The sequence below is a fragment of the Sciurus carolinensis genome, unplaced genomic scaffold, assembly GCF_902686445.1.
Source record: "Sciurus carolinensis unplaced genomic scaffold, mSciCar1.2, whole genome shotgun sequence".
Classification (NCBI taxonomy): Eukaryota; Metazoa; Chordata; class Mammalia; order Rodentia; family Sciuridae; genus Sciurus; species Sciurus carolinensis.
Genome location: NW_025920213.1, coordinates 584,757 through 602,049, shown reverse-complemented (window position 1 = coordinate 602,049; position 17,293 = coordinate 584,757). Strand labels below are relative to the sequence as shown.

Below are 17,293 nucleotides of genomic sequence, written 5' to 3'. Positions count from 1 at the left end.
TCTTCCCATTGAAGGACAATGTGGTCAACTAAATTATTTTCCTGAGTCCCCCATCAAGGGCAGAATTTTCTCTCAATATACCCAAAATTACTGCCCTCCTTCATGTCTGTGTTATACGATAAATCTGTGGCAGTTCTTTTTGGTTTATAAAAGCTTTGTCAGATACTTTATGTAATAAATATCTAAAACTCTCTTGTCTTCTATCTATGGAATCTAATACCAAATAAGTAAAAGCTGTAAAATCTTTTTCTAAATTTTTTGGGGGTTACTGGAGATTGAGCTCAGGGGCACCCAACCATTGAGCCACATCCCCCAGCCCTATATTGTTGAGGGCCGTCTTGGACAAGATGGCACCTGGCAGTGAGCCAAAGGGCACTGGCTACCAAAATAAGGAAGTACCCCAAAAGGCTGCGTGTTGTTACTAGTTCCTTGGAGACTTATGACGTGTTAACGCCAGGCTCAAGGATTGGCTATCTAATATCATGCCGCGTGTGGACAGCTCATGATTTATATAGTGTATGCTGGCATTCCTCTGCATGCTCTCCTGCGTGAGAGAAAGCTTTGCTATAATTGGCTGATAAGCTAGAAGTCTGAGGGAGGAGAGAGGGAGAGGGAAGAAGAAGGAAGATAGAGAAAGAAAAAAGGAGACAGAGAAACAGGGAGGACGCAATAAATCTCGTCAAACTAAAGATTAGTGGTGTCTCCTTTCTCCGTGCCAGTTCCATTGGACGGAACACTATATTGTATTTTATTTAGAGACAGGGTTTCACTCAGTTGCTTAGTGTCTTACTGTTGCTGAGGCTGACTTTGAACTCAGGATCCTCCTGCCTCAGCCTCCCAAGACTCTGGGGTTACAGGCGTTCCCAACTGTGCCTGGGTTTTCTATTTTTAAGTACATTAATGTACCTGTGTGCTTAAGTCTACATATTACCATTTATTGGCTTATGGATTAAAGAGTGATCATAAATTTAAAGAGATAAGCCAAATGCCTTTCAGTTAACTTCACAAATAAATCTTTGACAAAGAAGTTAAAGTTGTCAGTAATATAATATAAAATAATATAAAATATAAAATTTCATTCCTTCTGTTTATAGTTGTAGATGGACACAATATCTTTACTTATTTTTTATGTGGTGCCGAGGAACAAATTCAGTGCTTTGCAAATATTAGACAAGTGCTCTACCACTGAACCACAATCCCAACTCCCCCAAAATGAATATTTCTTTAAAATTATTGCTCTATGTGTTATTTTTTATTCAAGTAAATAAACAAAATAGGTTTTGTCTTTCTAAGATATTCAAAATAAAAAGTTCTTTTTGCCATATAATGTTGATAACAATAATATATAATCTTTTTTTTGATATCTTGGTTTTCATGATATTTTTTCATAAATAGTTGATAATTGTCCTAAGAAATAAGTACTATAGAATAAAATGATATAATTGCAAAAACCAAAATTCTGAAAGAAAGGTAACTCAGCCTCCTTGGTTCCCAAGTTAAATAAAGAGTATTAAGAACAATAAAGTCATGCCTATTTTAATTGAGCATCCTTTTCAGATATTTTTCACTGCAAAGGTGCCTATTAAGACTACATTTGTATCCCAAGAAGAGTCAAATGTGCTGCCATGCACAAAAAGGAAAAACCAGTTCCTATGAACACAGAAGAGAAGACTATAAAAACCCTAATGGAGATGTGAAAGAAAAATCAGCTTCCATTATTAAGACAAGCAAAAAACACCTATACGCAAATGTTTATAACAGCTTTATCTGTACTAGCCAAAATGTGGAGGCAACTTGTATGCCCTTGATGAATGAACAGTTCAACAAACTATGAAACATAAATTCCATGGAATACTATTCAGCGGTAAAAAGAAATGAACTATTGACACACACACACACACACACACACACACACACACACACACACACAACCCGAATAAATCTCCTAAGAATTACATTAAATTTTTAAAAATCCCACTGGGGCTGCTTCTTCCTTAAAGTCTGATGACTCTGTCAGCTCACGTTCATCAGCAGTGTTTGGTGCTACCTCAGGTGCATACTCCACCAGTCCTAGGATCCTTTGGAGCTCATGGGTTAAGGGACTAGTGCAGGAAGCACTCCTTTGTTCCAAATATGCCCCCACTTTGATAGGGGATCTGGGCTACACCCATCCAATTCATGCACCATGGGAACTGCTGCCTGCATAGAAGTCGCCACATTACTCCTCTCTTCATAGTCCTCGGTCATTCTCCAGGGGCCATCAGCTTTCTTCAGCAGCTGGACTGTTATGCAGTCATTGACTCAGGGAGGAGTGGGGGTGATTAAGGCCAGACATTCCCTCTTCTCTGGAGTGCAAACAAGGCTGTCCACCCCCAGTTCCACAGGCACAAAGCCCATGCTGCCAGAGTCTACTGGTCTTTCCTCATGAGCTCCTTCTGGGGTCTACTAGACCCAATTTCAGGGGCTGCAAATTCAGTGGGGACAGAAAACTCCTCTGAGCCCTTTGCAGAAGCCTGGAAGTTGGACCTGAGAGGGAATCTATTTAATTTCTACAGGTGACCCTTCGAGACACACTGTCAATTTCACTTTTCATGGTGTGTAGTTCATGCCAGCTTAGGCATCACACTATGTTATGTCTTGAAGTATATGAGAAGTCCTAGAATGTATTGTCCAGTCTTCTCCTTCTTTTCTTTCTCTGAGTCTGGAGGAAGGTTTTTCTTTGTTACTTTGTTTTATAATGCTAGCTCTTAAACCCGTAAGCACTCTATGACTGAGCTACATTCCCCAGCCCTCTTCATGTGTTTTTATTGGCTCAGAGAGAACCATTCTCCACTTTCCAATTATCCAGCTTCAGTGTTGGGTTTGGGATTACTCAACACTGGAGGTCTGTCAGTGAATGGCAGTACCTTGTCTTAAAAGAAATTATTCTGCAGGGCTTAAGGCCAAAAGAATAATCTTTGTCAAGTAACCAAAGAAGTAAGAACTATGAAAATAAGCTAAGATTGTTCTCTTCTTGTTTACATGGTCTTTTTGTTACTGTGTTGAGGTAGGCTTTGAAGTCTCAGCTGGGGCTGCATTATGTCACACTGTTGCTCAGCTTTTCCTGGACACAGAAGATATAACTGCACAAATTTCCTCAGGTAGCAAAGAAACTGCTGAAAATTAAACCAGAATCCTTGTGCTAAGGAAAATTATGAGACTGGATTGGTCACATAAAAAAGTAAAAACAGGAAATGCTTAGCAGCCTCTTGAAGTCAGCATTTTTTCCTACTTCAGTAGGAAAGCAATAGATATAGGTGAACTCTCAACCTGGTGTATCAACTTGGTGTGGATGAGAAGGGAGGTCACAGGAACACACTCTTCAAGGACATATGGACTCTTGTAGGATGATGGCTCGGGAGATGCATGATTATCTTCATTGAAAGAGGAATTAAATTTACAAAGAAGCAAAGAAAAACCAACTGACAGTGGAAGAGGGAAAGGGTGGGCAAGAGGGGAAGAAAGAAGAGACTAATAGAAAGGCTGACAACGAAAGAGAGAGACAGAGAGAGGGAGGGAGGGAGGAAGGAAGGAAGCAAGCAAACAAAAGAAAGAAAGAAAGTCAAGGGAAAACTCCCTGGAAAACTACACACCATTGGAAGGTGGTTGAGTGTGTGGTTAGTTGCTAGGGAAATATGTTCAAATCCAGTGCTCTGGGTACTTGTAGCATGTGCAGGAAAGCTAGCAGGTGTTCTGGGGTGCTATGGTTGGGACTTTCCTTCTCTCCTGCATGAATTCTCTGGTGTTTGGTTAAGGATGAATGATCCTTAAAAGCACTGCTACATTCCTTACATTGGTAGGGTTTTTCTCCAGTATGAATTCTCTGGTGTTGAGTAAGGTGTGCTCTTTGAGTAAAACGTTTCCCACATTCTTCACATTTGTGGGGCTTCTCTCCTGCATGGATTCTCTGGTGTCGAGTAAGGTGTGCCCTTTGAGTAAAAGTTTTCCCACATTCTTCACATTTGTAGGGCTTCTCTCCAGTATGAATTCTCTGGTGCTCTGTAAGCTTTCGTGTTTGGGTAAAACCTTTCCCACATTCTTCACATTTGTGGGGCTTCTCTCCATTATGAATTACCTGGTGTCGAGTAAGGTGTGCTCTCTGAGTAAAAGCTTTCCCACATTCTTCACATTTGTAGGGCTTCTCTCCTGTATGAATTCTCTGGTGTTCAGTAAGCTTTTGTGTTTGAGTGAAACCTTTTCCACATTCTTCACATTTGTAGGGCTTCTCTCCATTATGAATTCTCTGGTGTCGAGTAAGGTGTGCTCTTTGAGTAAAACCTTTCCCACATACTTCACATTTGTAGGGATGCTTTCTAGTATGAAGTCTCTGATGTTTAATAAGGTTTGATCTGAAAGTAAAACCTTTCCCACATTCTTCACACTTGTAGGGCTTCTCTCCAGTATGAATTCTCTGGTGTAGAATAAGATTTGAACTACGATTAAAACTTTTCCCACATTCTTCACAGTGGTAGGGCTTCTCTCCAGTATGAATCCTTTGGTGTTGAGTAAGGCTTGAAAAATTTTTAAAAACTTTGTCACAGTCTTTACATTTGTAGGTTTCCCCACTGCTATGACATCTCAGGTGTTTAGAAAGGGTTGAGCAATTTTTAAAGGATTTGCCACATTCTTCACATTTGTAGGGTTTCTCTCCAGTATGAATCCTGTGGTATTTAATAGGGGATGGTCCTCGATTAAAAGTTTTGCCACATTCTTTAAACTTGTTGTGTTGATCACTATTGTGGTACCCGACATGTTTAGAAAGGGGTGCAGAACTCCATGCTTGGACATGCTCCTTCACTTTGCATGGCTCCCTTGCAGGCTGAGCTCCCCTGTGTTCAGGAGGACTTGCAGTTGGATGGGAAGCTCTCTCACATTCCTCACATGTGCAAGGCTTCTCTTGGCTCTGAGTACCTGGAGGGGCAATGAGCTCTGAGCACTGAGGAGGGACTTTCCCACACCTGTTGTCATGGTAAAGGTTCTGTGCACAATGAGCACACTCGTGTTTTCTCGTATTGCAACCAGAGCTGAAGTTCTGTGTCTTGCTACATTCATACTCTTTTCCTCCAACATAAGTGCACTGGTAATTGCTTGGGGCAGAGACCTGGCTGAAGGTGTTGCTTGTTTCATTACATGTGCTACATACTTTACAGAAATCTACATCTGAATTTTGATTAAGCAGTGATGAGTACATAGGAGCATTCCAAAAATCATTAAAAGTGTATGTTTGTGCACAAGAAGGAATTCTTTGTTCATTGCAGAATAATGAACAGTTTGTAAAGAAACTTTCAATATGATCACTTTTAGAAACTTGTTCTTCAGGCAAAAATTGAATACTTTTCTGAGATATTAAATGTTCTTGAGGTCTGTTGACAGTAAAATTTCCATTATGGACAGTTCCCACTAATTTGTCTTGTCCTTTATAATACGATTTCTGATCTTTACTCTTACCTATACTGTTCTGCACTTTAGTTTGTTGGAAAGAGTCAAGGTCAAAATTTCCATATCTTCTCTTTATCACTGTTTTAAATAAATACTTTATGCCAGGCTCTGGTGAAATTTCCTGGGTATGATGAGAGGTCATGGCTGAAATAAATGAAAATAACAATTATTTTACTTATTACACTGGAACACACTTTGCAAATATAACATGAAATTATAGAAGCTGGGCAGAATAATATATCAAAGACCATCATTAATCCATAAATATATGAATAAAGTAACAATGGAGAGACAAAATTAATTTGTGTGAATTACCTAAACCATGTGATTGTTCACAGTATTCAAGATGAGTACATCATGAAGGAGATTAATATAGTAGAGGAAAGGAAAATTTGTTAGTTTTAACCACTACAGGCTTTCCTCCTCAATAATACACCATTGTACAATTAGGAAAAATCCACCAATTATCTTAGTTCTTGAAAGAAAAGGGGAAATGTGAAACATGAACATTTCTGGCTTTCTAGGGCACTGTCTGAAAACAACTTTCTGTCTAACAAGACAGAGAACTGGATGTAAAAGATGGATTTTGGATGCCAACAACACAGATATTCAACAAGGGTAAAGAGCCTATGGTGTCTAAGGAGAAATATGGACAACTCTTTTTAATGGAAACACACACACACACACACGCAGCATGTCAGTGTGACTTGATAAAGTCAACCCATGGTGATCAAGACTAAGGACTTGCTTCTTCATCTTTTAATTTAAAAATCTTAGTTTTATTACAATGATGTCAAATTGCTTTTCCATTATGATTCCCTTTTTAATTTGTTCTGATTAGTTATATATGACAGTAGAACACATTTCGATACATCATATATAAATGGAGTATAACTTCTCATTCTCATTCTTGTTGTAGTACATGATGTAGAATCACACCACTCCTGTATTTATACATGCACATAGGGTAAAAATGTCCCATTCATTCTACTATCATTCTTACCCATACTCCCTCCCCTCCCATCACTCCCCTCTGCCTAATTTGAAGTACCTCTATTCTTCCCTAGGTACCCCCACCCCTTATTGTGAATTAGCAACAGCATATCAATCATTTGGCCTTTGAGTTTTGGGCCTGGCTCATTTCACTTAGCATGATATTATCCATCTCCATCCATTTACTGGCAAATGCCATAATTTCATTTTTCTTTAAGAATTTCATTCTATCTTATTCCATTTTGTATGTATGCCACATTTTCTTCCTCCATTCATGTGTTGAAGGGCACCCATGTTGGTTCCATTGTTTAGCTACTGTGAATTGAGCTGCTATAAACATTGATGTGGCTGCATCACTATATCTGATAAGAGGATGGAAACCTCTGCTTATTTACGTGATCCATATGAATGATATGGTTTTTGCCCACCCTTTTTCCTTCAGTCTGTCCAAGTCTTTGGCTTTGAGATGAGTCTCGTGGAGACAGCATATGTTTGGGTCATGTTTTTTAATCCAATCTGCCAGCCTATGTCTTTTGATTGATGATTAGGTCACTCACTTTTAAGGCTATTATTGAGATTTTATGTGAATTCCTTAACATTTGGTTTATTTTTAGTTTTTAATTTGACTTAGTTTCTCCTTTGATCAACTATTCTGTTAGTGTACTTCTTCCCCTTGATGGCTTTCTTTTTTTTTTTTTTAAATTTCATCTCAGGGAAATTTTGTTGAGAATGTTATGTAATGCAGGCTTTTTAAATTGTGAATTCTTTTAACTTTTGTTTATCATGGAAGGTTTTTACTGCATCTTCAAATCTGAAGTTTAGTTTTGTTTGGTCTGGGTTGAGAAATCAGCTGAGATCCAAACTGGTGCCTCCATATATGTGATTTGGTATTCTTCTCTCATGGCCTTTAAAATTCTATCTTTATTCTGTATATTACTCACTCTCATTATAATGTTACTTGGTGTGGGTATGCTGTAATTTTGTACATTTTGGGTCTGGTAAGCTTCTTGTATTTGATTTTCCATTTCATTCTTTAGGTTTTGGAAATTAAATTCTTTAGGTTTGGGAAAATGATATTATGTCATTGTAAAGACTATGCATTCCCTTGGTTTCTATCTCTGCACCTTCATCTATTCTGATACATCTTAAATTTGGTCTTTTTATGTTATCCCATAATTCTTGGGCATTCTGTTAATGGTTTATTACCACCTTCTCTGCATAATTAACTTTATTTTCAAGGTGATATATTTTGTCTTCATTGCCTGAGGTTCTGTCTTCCAAGTGATCTAGTCTGTTCGTGATATTTACATTGAACTTTTAATTTGGTTTATTGATTCCTTCATTTTTAGAATTTCTGCTTCATTTCTTTTCAGAATATCTCTGATATCACTCCTTACATCACCCTTTACATTGTTGATCAGATCAACTATGTACATTCTGAAGTCCTCCTTTGACATCTCTTCTACTGTGTTGTCAATGGATTCTATTATTGTAGTATCTAGGTTTATTTAGGGTGATTTTTTTTCCCTTGCATTTTTTAGGTTGTTTTTGTGTCTTCGCATCTGCCAGTATGGATCTGAGGCAGTTCAGTTTCCAGTACCTCACCTTTAAAGTTGAGACCAATATTAACAGTACCCAATGCAAACAATATGCAGCCTTAAACCAAATAGCTCCTATTAAGATATTTAGAGTTTTGTTACAATAAACAGAAACGATGTGTTCAATTATTGTCTGTGATATGAAGTGTAGGTTTGCACAAAGGGTTTACAATTTTAACTCACGAACAAAAACAGAACAGAAGTGATGTAGGATGTGATGTTTATGAGGAAGGATGAGAGAAGTTAGAAATAAAAATTTATAGGAAAAGATTCAAGATGGTGGACTAGAGGAAGGCTGCATTTCTTGTTGTTCCATGACTTGGGATTCAAACAGAGGAGATAATTTTTTTCTGCGAGGCAGCCTTTGCTGCCCATCTATCATCGGCTGTTTACCCCCATTTGTGAGCTGTGATTGCCCACTGTCTGCCAGCATATTGCCAGACTTTTGAACACAGATCATTCTCTGACCACCACCTATTATCCACCATTTGCCCATTTGCCCACTTTCCCACCTGCCTGCCCGCCTCTTCTCTGCCCATCACTCACTTTTCACCTACCCATTTCCTGCTTTTGGACATCCACCCACCAATTGCCCACCATTAGCCTGCAGAACACCCACAGACTGCCAGCAGATCACCCACTGCCTGCTGCTTGCTGTTACCTGTAAGTCCATTATCCCAGTACCCACAGGTTTGGTCTCACATGGCAGACACTGGCCAGGGCCAGGAGATATATTGGGGTACCTGCAGGTCTGGTTGTACCTGAGGTCTTTCTGCTAGATGTGCTAGTGGCTGCCATCTGGCTGCCTTTTTTGCAGGGTTGCTCCTTTGTTTGAGCAAGTCCCTGGTGGTCCCTCTGCAAGATGAAAGGACATTGAGATATTGGGACTGCAGCAAGGTAGAGCCTAGGGAAGCTGAAGCCCAGGCCCATCAGATTGCAGGTGGGTTCGCGTGGGCCAGTCTGGCAAGTCTGTGGAAAGTACAAGACTAGAGGCAGTGCCTGGGGGAACACAGGTTGGAGAAACTGAAGAAAACAGGGTTTTCTCCAGTTCAGTGAGTCCTGGAGGTCACAGGGATAGAAGGGGCCAGCTACAATAGGTAGGAAGACTGGAAGAGAGTATGAGGCATCTTGCTATTGGCTCACCCACCCAACCAGCCTAGTACCACCAGACTGGAGCTAATATTAAACTTCAGAAAAACCTCACCTATTGGTGGAGAAGGGAAGCTGAGAAAATTTTTGAAAGTCAATGGAAGCAATCATTCAATTTTCCATTGAGACTTTCCTTCTTTTATTTTTCCCTTTCTCACACCTCTACCATCTTTGAATCCAAATATTATTCATGCATCAATTTACTGAGGACTGGGATATCTGAATAGATTATTACAGTTCTGTTTTGTATTCTTATACTTTTTACTTTTTTTTTTTTTAATAAATCTGTATGTATTTTTTTCACTCACTTATCTGTCCCCCTGGATTTGCTTTCTCACTTCTCTCATTCTAAAAGCCAACCTCTATTAATTCCTCCCTTGCTCTTAATATAAATTTTTACCTCTATCTTATCTCCTCCCTCATAAACATCACATCTTATACTTCTTTTATTCCCTCATTTGAAATGGTAAACCGTTTTAGTAAGTTTATTGTTTATATTGTAGACAATAATTGAACACATCATTTCTATTTATTTTGACAAAACTGTAGATGCCTTAAGTTGTATACTTGTTTGCATTGGGTGCTGTTAATATTGGTCCCCCCTTAAAGGTGAGGTACTGGAAGCCTTCAGGAACACTGTAAGATTACAGGGTAGAAACTACACTGCATCAGATCCATACTGCTAGATGGGAAGACACACAAACAACATAAAAAAAACAAGGGAGAAGAGTGACTCAAAAACCAAGATGTTCCAACAACAGAATCCACAGACAGCACAGTTGAAGAAATGTCAGAGAAGTTTAGAAAATACATAGTTAGACTACGAGTTAAAATAAAGTATGGTTTCAGAGAGAAATTACAGGAATTGAAAGACCACTTCAATGAAGAGGCAGAGATTGTGAAATCAAGCAGAAATCCTTGAAATCAAGGCAATAATAAGCCAAATAAAAAAATCAACAGAAACTATCACCAACAGACTAAACCACTTAGAAGACAAAACTTCAGACAGTGAAGACAAAATATACACTCTTGAAAATAAAGTCAATCGCACAGAGAAGATGGTGAGAAACCATAAAGAACTTCCAAGAATTATGGGATAACATAAAAGACCAAATTTAAGATTTATTGGAATAGATGGAAATGTGGAGAAACAAACCAAAAAAATTGCACAATCTTTTTAATGACATAATATCACAAAATTTCCCAAATCTAAAGAATAAAATGGAAAAGCAAATAGAAGAGGCTTATAGGACCCAAAAATGTACAAAATTACAACAGACTTACACCAAGGCATATTATAAGGAGAATGACTAGAATACAGAATAAAGATAGAATTTTTAAAGGCTGCAAGAGAAAAAAAAAATCAAATTACACATAGGGGAAAACCAATTCAGATTTTAGCAGATTTCTCAACCTAAACCCTAAAGACCAGGAGGTCCTAGAATAACATATCGAGTTCTGAAAGAAAATGGATGCCAACTGAGAATCCTATATCCAGCAAAATCAAGCTTCAGATCTGAAGGTGAAATGAAAACCTTCCATGATAAACAAGTTAAAAGAATTCACAACTATAAAACCTGCACTACAGAATATCCTCAGCAAAATATTCCATGAGGAAGAAATTTTTTTAAAAAAATGAAAACCAGCAAAGGGATGAACTACACTAAAGGAAAGGTCGATCAAAGGAGAAACTAAGTCAAGTTAAAACCAAAATGACTGGGAATACAAATCATATATCAATAAAAACCCTGAATGTTAATGACCTAAACTGATCAATCAAAAGATGGAGACAGAAAGACTGCATCAAAAAACAAGACCCAAGAATATGCTGCCTTCAAAAGACTCACATCCTAGGAAAAGACTTCCACAGACTGAAGGTGAAAGGTTGGGAAAGAACATATTACTTACACACATTGCATAAAGAAGGAGGGGTTTCCATCCTCATATCAGAAAAGTGGACTTCAAACTTAGAAGAGATAAAGCAGGGCATTTCATACTGTTTAAGGGAATCATATATCAATAAGACATAATAATCACAAATATATATGCCCCAAACAATGGAGCACGTACAGACATCAAACAAACCCTTCTCAATTTCAAGAATCAACACAATAATACTGTTTTATAATAATAAAACAACACAATAATAATCAACACAATAACACAATAATACTTTAACACACCAGTCTCACCATAGGATAGATCTTCCAAACACACACGACACAAAGAAACTATATAACTAAATAATACAATCAATGATTCAGATTTAATGGACATATGTAGAATATTTCATCCATCATTGAAAGAATACACTTTCTTCTCAGCAGTACATGGACCCTTCTCTAAAATAGATCATATGTTATGCCCCAAAGCAACCCTCAACAAATACAAAGAAAAAAAAAAATAGAAATACTACCCTGCATTCTATCTGTTCATAATGGAATGAAACTAGAAATCAATAAAATAAAAAATAAAGTGTACTCCAACACCTGAAGACTAAATAGCATGCTCTTGAAGGATACAGATAGCAGAAGAAATGAGGGAGAAAATTAAAAAAAATACTTAGAGGTAAATGAGAACACTGATGAAACATATTGAAATCTCAGGGACACTATGAAGGCAGTGCTAAGGGGAAAGTTTGTTGCACTGAGCTCATACATTAAAATAATAAAATGTCAACAAATAAATGACATCTCAAAGTCCTAGAAAAAGAAGAACAAATCAACAAGACAAGAAGAATACAGGATATAATGAGAATCAGAGCTGAAATCGATGAAATTGAAACAAAGGAACAATTTTAAAAATTAAAAGTTTGTTGTTTAAAAAAATAAAATTGATAAACCCTTAGCTACACTAACAAAGAGAATGAGAGAAAACTCAAAATACTGAAATTTATGATGAAAAAGGAAATACAGAAGATAATTAGAACTATTTTAAAAACTCATACTGAAATAAAGTAGAAAATTTCAAAGACATCTACAAATTTCTAGAGACATATGATCTACCTAAACTGAATCAGGAGGACATACACAATTTAAAGAGGTCAATTTCAAGCAATGAAATAGAAGATATCATCAAAAACCTACCAACCAAGAAAAGCCCAGGACCAGACGAATTCTCAGCTGAATTCTACATGACCTTCAAAGAAGAATTAACACCAATACTCCTCAAAGTATTTCATGAAATAGAAAAAGAGGGAACCCTTCCAAACTCATTCTATAAAGCTAATATCACCCTGATACCAAAATCTGACAAAGATAAATGAAGGAAAGAAAAGTTCATCCCAATATCCATGATGAATATAGAAGCAAAAATTTTCAATAAAATCCTCACAAATCACATACAAAAACATATTTAAAAGATAGTGCACCATAATCAAGTGGGGTTCATCCTAGGGATGCAAGGTTGGTTCAACATACAGAAATCAATAAATGTAATTCATCACATCAATAGACTTAAAGACAAGAATCATATGATTATCTTGATAGACAGAAAAATCATTTGACAAAAAAAGCACCTCTTTTGTTATAAACACTAGAAAAGCCAGGGATAGGAGGAACATACCTCAACTTTGTAAAAGTTATCTATGCTAAGTCCAAGGTCAACATCATTCTAAATGAACAAAAATTGAAAGCATTCCCTATAAAATCTGGAAGAAGACAGGGATGCCCTTTTTCACCTCTTCTATTCAACAGAGACCTTGGAACTCTAGCCAGCACAATCAGACAAAAGAAATTAAATGCACATGAATAGGAAAAGAAAACTCAAACTATCACTATTTGCTGATGACATGATTCTATATTTAGAAGATTCATAAAATTACACCAGAAAACTTCTAGAGCTCATAAATGAGTTCCGCAAAGTAGCAGGATATAAAATCAATACCCATAAATCAAATGCATTTCTATAGGTGAGATGAATGTATAGAAAAATTAGGAAAATTACACCGTTCACAATAGTCTCAAAAACTAAAATAAAATACTTGAGAATCAATCAAACAAAAGAGGTGAAAGACGTCTACAATGAAAACTACAGAACACTAAAGAAAGAAATTGAAGAAGACCTTAGAAGATGGAAAGACCTCCCATGCTCCTGGATAGGCAGAATTAATATTGTCAAAATGGCCATACTACCAAAAGTGTTATACAGATTCAATACAATTCTAATTAAAATCCTAATGACATTCTTCATAGAACTAGAAAAAGCAACCATAAAATTCATTTGGAAAAATAAAAGACCCAGAATAGCCAAAGCAATTCTTAGCAAGAAGAGTGAAGCAGAAGGCATACAATACCATATTATACTATATTATAGAGCTATAGTAACAAAAATGGCATAGTATTGGCACCAAAATAGACAGGTAGACCAATGGTACAGATGGAAGACATGGAGAAAACCCACATAAATAGTTACCTCAAATTAGACAAAGAAAAATGTACACTTGAAAAAAGGTAGCATATTCAACAAATAATGCTAGGAAAATTCAAAATCCATATGTAACTAAATAAAATTAAACTTTTATCTCTCACTCTGCACAAACATCAACTCAAAGTGGGTCAAAGCATAAGGCACTAGAATAGAGATCCTATGCCTAATAGAAGAAAAGATAGGCCCAAGTCTTCATCACGTCAGCTTAGGACCCAACTTCCTTAACAAGACTCCTAAAGGGCAAGAAGTAAAATTAAGAATCAATAAATGGGATGGATTTAAGCTAAAAAGATTCTTCTCAGCAAAGGAAACAATCAATAATATGAAAATAGAACCTATGGAATGGGAGAAAATCTTTACCCCAGTCAGACAGAGCACTCATCTCCAGGATATATAAAGAACTCATAAAACTTAATGCCAAAAAAACAAATAACCCCATCAGTAAATGGGTTAAGGAACTGAACAGACATTTCACAGAAGAAGAAATACAACTGATCAACAAGCATATGAAAAAATGTTCATCATCTCTAGCAATTAGAGAAATGCAAATCAAAACCACTCTAAGACTTCATCTCACTCCAGTCAGCAGGGCAATTATCAAGAATACAAGCAATGATGAGTGTCACTCATACATTGCTGGTGGGCCTGCAGATTGGTGCAACCTCTTTTGAAAGCAGTATGGAGATTTCTCAGAAACCTTGGAATGGAACCGACATTTGACCCAGCTATTCCACTCCTCAATTTATACCCCCAGGACTTAAAAGCAGTATACTACAGTGATGCAGCCACATCAATGTTCATAGCAGCTCAATTTACAATCTCTAAACTATGGAACAAATCTAGATGCCCTTCAACAGGTGAATGGATAAATAAAATGTGATACATATACACAATGGAATATTACTCAGTCATAAAGATGAAATTATGACATTTGTAGGTACATGGATGGAACTAGAGAATATCATGCTAAGTCAAATAAGCCAATCCCCAAAAAACCAAAGGCCAAATATTTTCTCTGATAAGCAAATGCTGATTCATGGGTTGGGGGCGGATTAGGGAAGCATGAAGAAACTTTGAATTGGGCAGAAAGGAGTAAGGGGAGGAAGGGGTGGTGCAGATGGAAAGGACAGTAGAATGAGAGAGATATTACCTTATATACATGTATGATTACACTACTGGTGTGACTCAGCACCATGTACAGCTAGAGGAAGGAGAAGTTATGCTCCATTTGTTTACAATGTGTCAAAATGTATTCTACTCTCATGTATAACAAATAGAACTAATAAAATAAGTAATTAAATAGGTAAGGAAAATTTATATTAAAAAATCCCATCACCTTCCAAAGGCTACATTTGTAACCAAGCCCTTAACACGAGTTTTGAGGGATATTTCAGATCCCATAACAAAGTATAATAATATTCTGTAATTCAATTGATCTGCCCATAAAGAAAAAAAATCACTAATAGTGATTTCTATAATCTAGAAGTTAAGTTCATTTTCTAAGTCTAGAATAAATGATTCTGGGTTAATACAGTAGTTCATTCAAGCAGTCAAGAATCCCTAATGCTTGTACATCTCCATATTGTTATCTTCAAATGTGGCACTTGTCCTAATGGTCTAATTACACATATGTTTCAAATAAGCATCAGGAAGAAAATTAAGGGCATTCTTAAAAAATAAATCATAAGAAGAGTGAAAGAGGAATTAATAGAGGTTGCCTGTTAGAAGAAGTAAAGAGAGAAAGAATTCAGAGAAACAGATAAGTGAGAGGGAAAATATACAGAACATAATAAAAAAGGGTAAAAGAAAAAGCAGTGAAAATATAAGACTACAGAACAAAACCATAATATACTATTTAGACATCCCAGTCCTCAATAAAGTAATGCATGAAAAGTACTTGGTTTCATAAATGATGGAGAAGTGAGAGGGAGAGAAATAGTAATAACTACTTTTTCAAAAAGAGATCTCAATGGAAAATTGAACAATTGTTTCCCTTGGTGTTCAAAAGTTTTTCAGTTTCCCTTTTCAGTTGATATTTGTGGGAGTCTGGAAATTGATGGTAGCTGTGGTCTAGTGGGTGCCAAACTGGCTGGTTGGACAAGGTGATCGCAAGATGCCCTCATACCTTCTACCAAACATTTGACCCACTGTAGCCAGCCCCATCCATCCCCACACACTCAGGACTTGCAGAGCTGGGGAAAGCCTGGTTCTCTCCAGCCTTCCTATCCTGTGATGAAATGCTCCCAGTTTCTGAATTTCCACAGGATTGTTAGGCTGAGACCGAGTCACACAGATCTAGTTGCAAAGTCACAAATCTGGATTTCATATTCCTTATGCTCCACCATGTTGCAGCCCCAAGACCTCAATGTTGTTTAAATTTGCAATTAGAGAAACTATCAGGAATGTCCTTATATAAAGAAGAGACCATATGATGCAGCAGCAAGATGGTGGCCACTAGCACATCCAGCAGGAAGACCTCAGATGCAACCAAATCTTCAGGCACCTTGGTACTGGACCTCCAGGCCTGGTTGGTATCCCCAGATGTAGGCAGTCAGGAACAAAGATGTGGCAGCAAACTTGCAGGCACCCTGATATCAGACTTCCAGACCCTGGCTAGTGTTATGGTTTGAATGTGAAGTGTTCTGTAAAAGCTCACATGTGAGACAATTCAAGAAGGTTCAGAGGAGAAATGATTGGGTTGTGAGAGTCTTAACCCAATCAGTCAATTAATCTCCTGACAGGGATTAACTGGTGGTAACTGAAGTGGTGGTGTGTGGCTGGAGGAGGTGGGCATTGGTGCCTGGCTTTGGAGTATATATTTGTACCTGGTAAGTGGAGTCTCTCTGCTTTCGGATCACCATGTGAGGTGTTTCCCCTTGCCACGCTCTCCTGCCATAATGTTCAGCCTCTCCCCTACCTGAAGAATGGAGCTGGCCTTCTATGGACTAAGACCTCTGAAACCATGAACCCTCGAGTAAGCCTTTCCTCCTTTACAGCTGTTCTGCTCAGATCCTTTAGTTATAGCAGTGAAATATATGACTAAAACAGACAGCATCCCAAGATAGAGGGGACTGAGAGCAAGCAAACCTGCAGGCACCCTGACAATGGACTCCCAGGGTCTGGTTTGGAGATGGTGGCAGCCTTGCTTTCTAAGTCTTGTAGTTTTGGTTATTTACTGATTCATTTCATTTACAAATTCAATTACATGCATTTACTAAGTATATCATGATATTTTAAAATATAAATACTTGGTGAAATGACAAAATCTAGCTAATTAACAAATGTGTTATTTCATATAATTATCATTTTAGTGCTTAGAAAACACTGCAGTCATTCTATTAGCATTCATCAAGAATAAAATATGTTAGCCAAGTGTGGTGGTACAAGCCTGGACTCCCCACAAGATGGAAGGCAGGCAGGAAAATCCTAAATTCAAAGTCATCCTCAGCAACTTAGTGAGGCCATAAGCAACGTTTTCAAAATGAAAATTTAAAAAGGGCTAGGAATGTTGCTCAGTGGTTAAGAACTTCTGGTTTCAGTACCACATGAGTGCTTCATATTGAAAATAAAATAAATGGGCACAACACAAGTCATATGAAATTTTAAAGATTTCCTGGCAAGAAAAAGTCATATAACAATAGAGAATT

At 37.3% G+C, this 17,293-nt stretch overlaps 1 protein-coding gene across 1 annotated transcript in view; it reads right to left on the bottom strand.

Moving 5' to 3' along the window:
- Positions 1-1,062: 1,062 nt before the first annotated feature.
- The window catches only part of LOC124975119 (zinc finger protein ZFP2-like), a 38,151-nt gene continuing 21,920 nt past the window's right edge, over positions 1,063-17,293 (bottom strand). Inside the window, exon 3 of the mRNA XM_047538003.1 lies at positions 1,063-5,622. Within this exon, the coding sequence (XP_047393959.1) occupies positions 3,665-5,622 (1,958 nt within the window). The 3' untranslated portion in view covers positions 1,063-3,664. The remainder of the gene's footprint in view (positions 5,623-17,293) is intronic.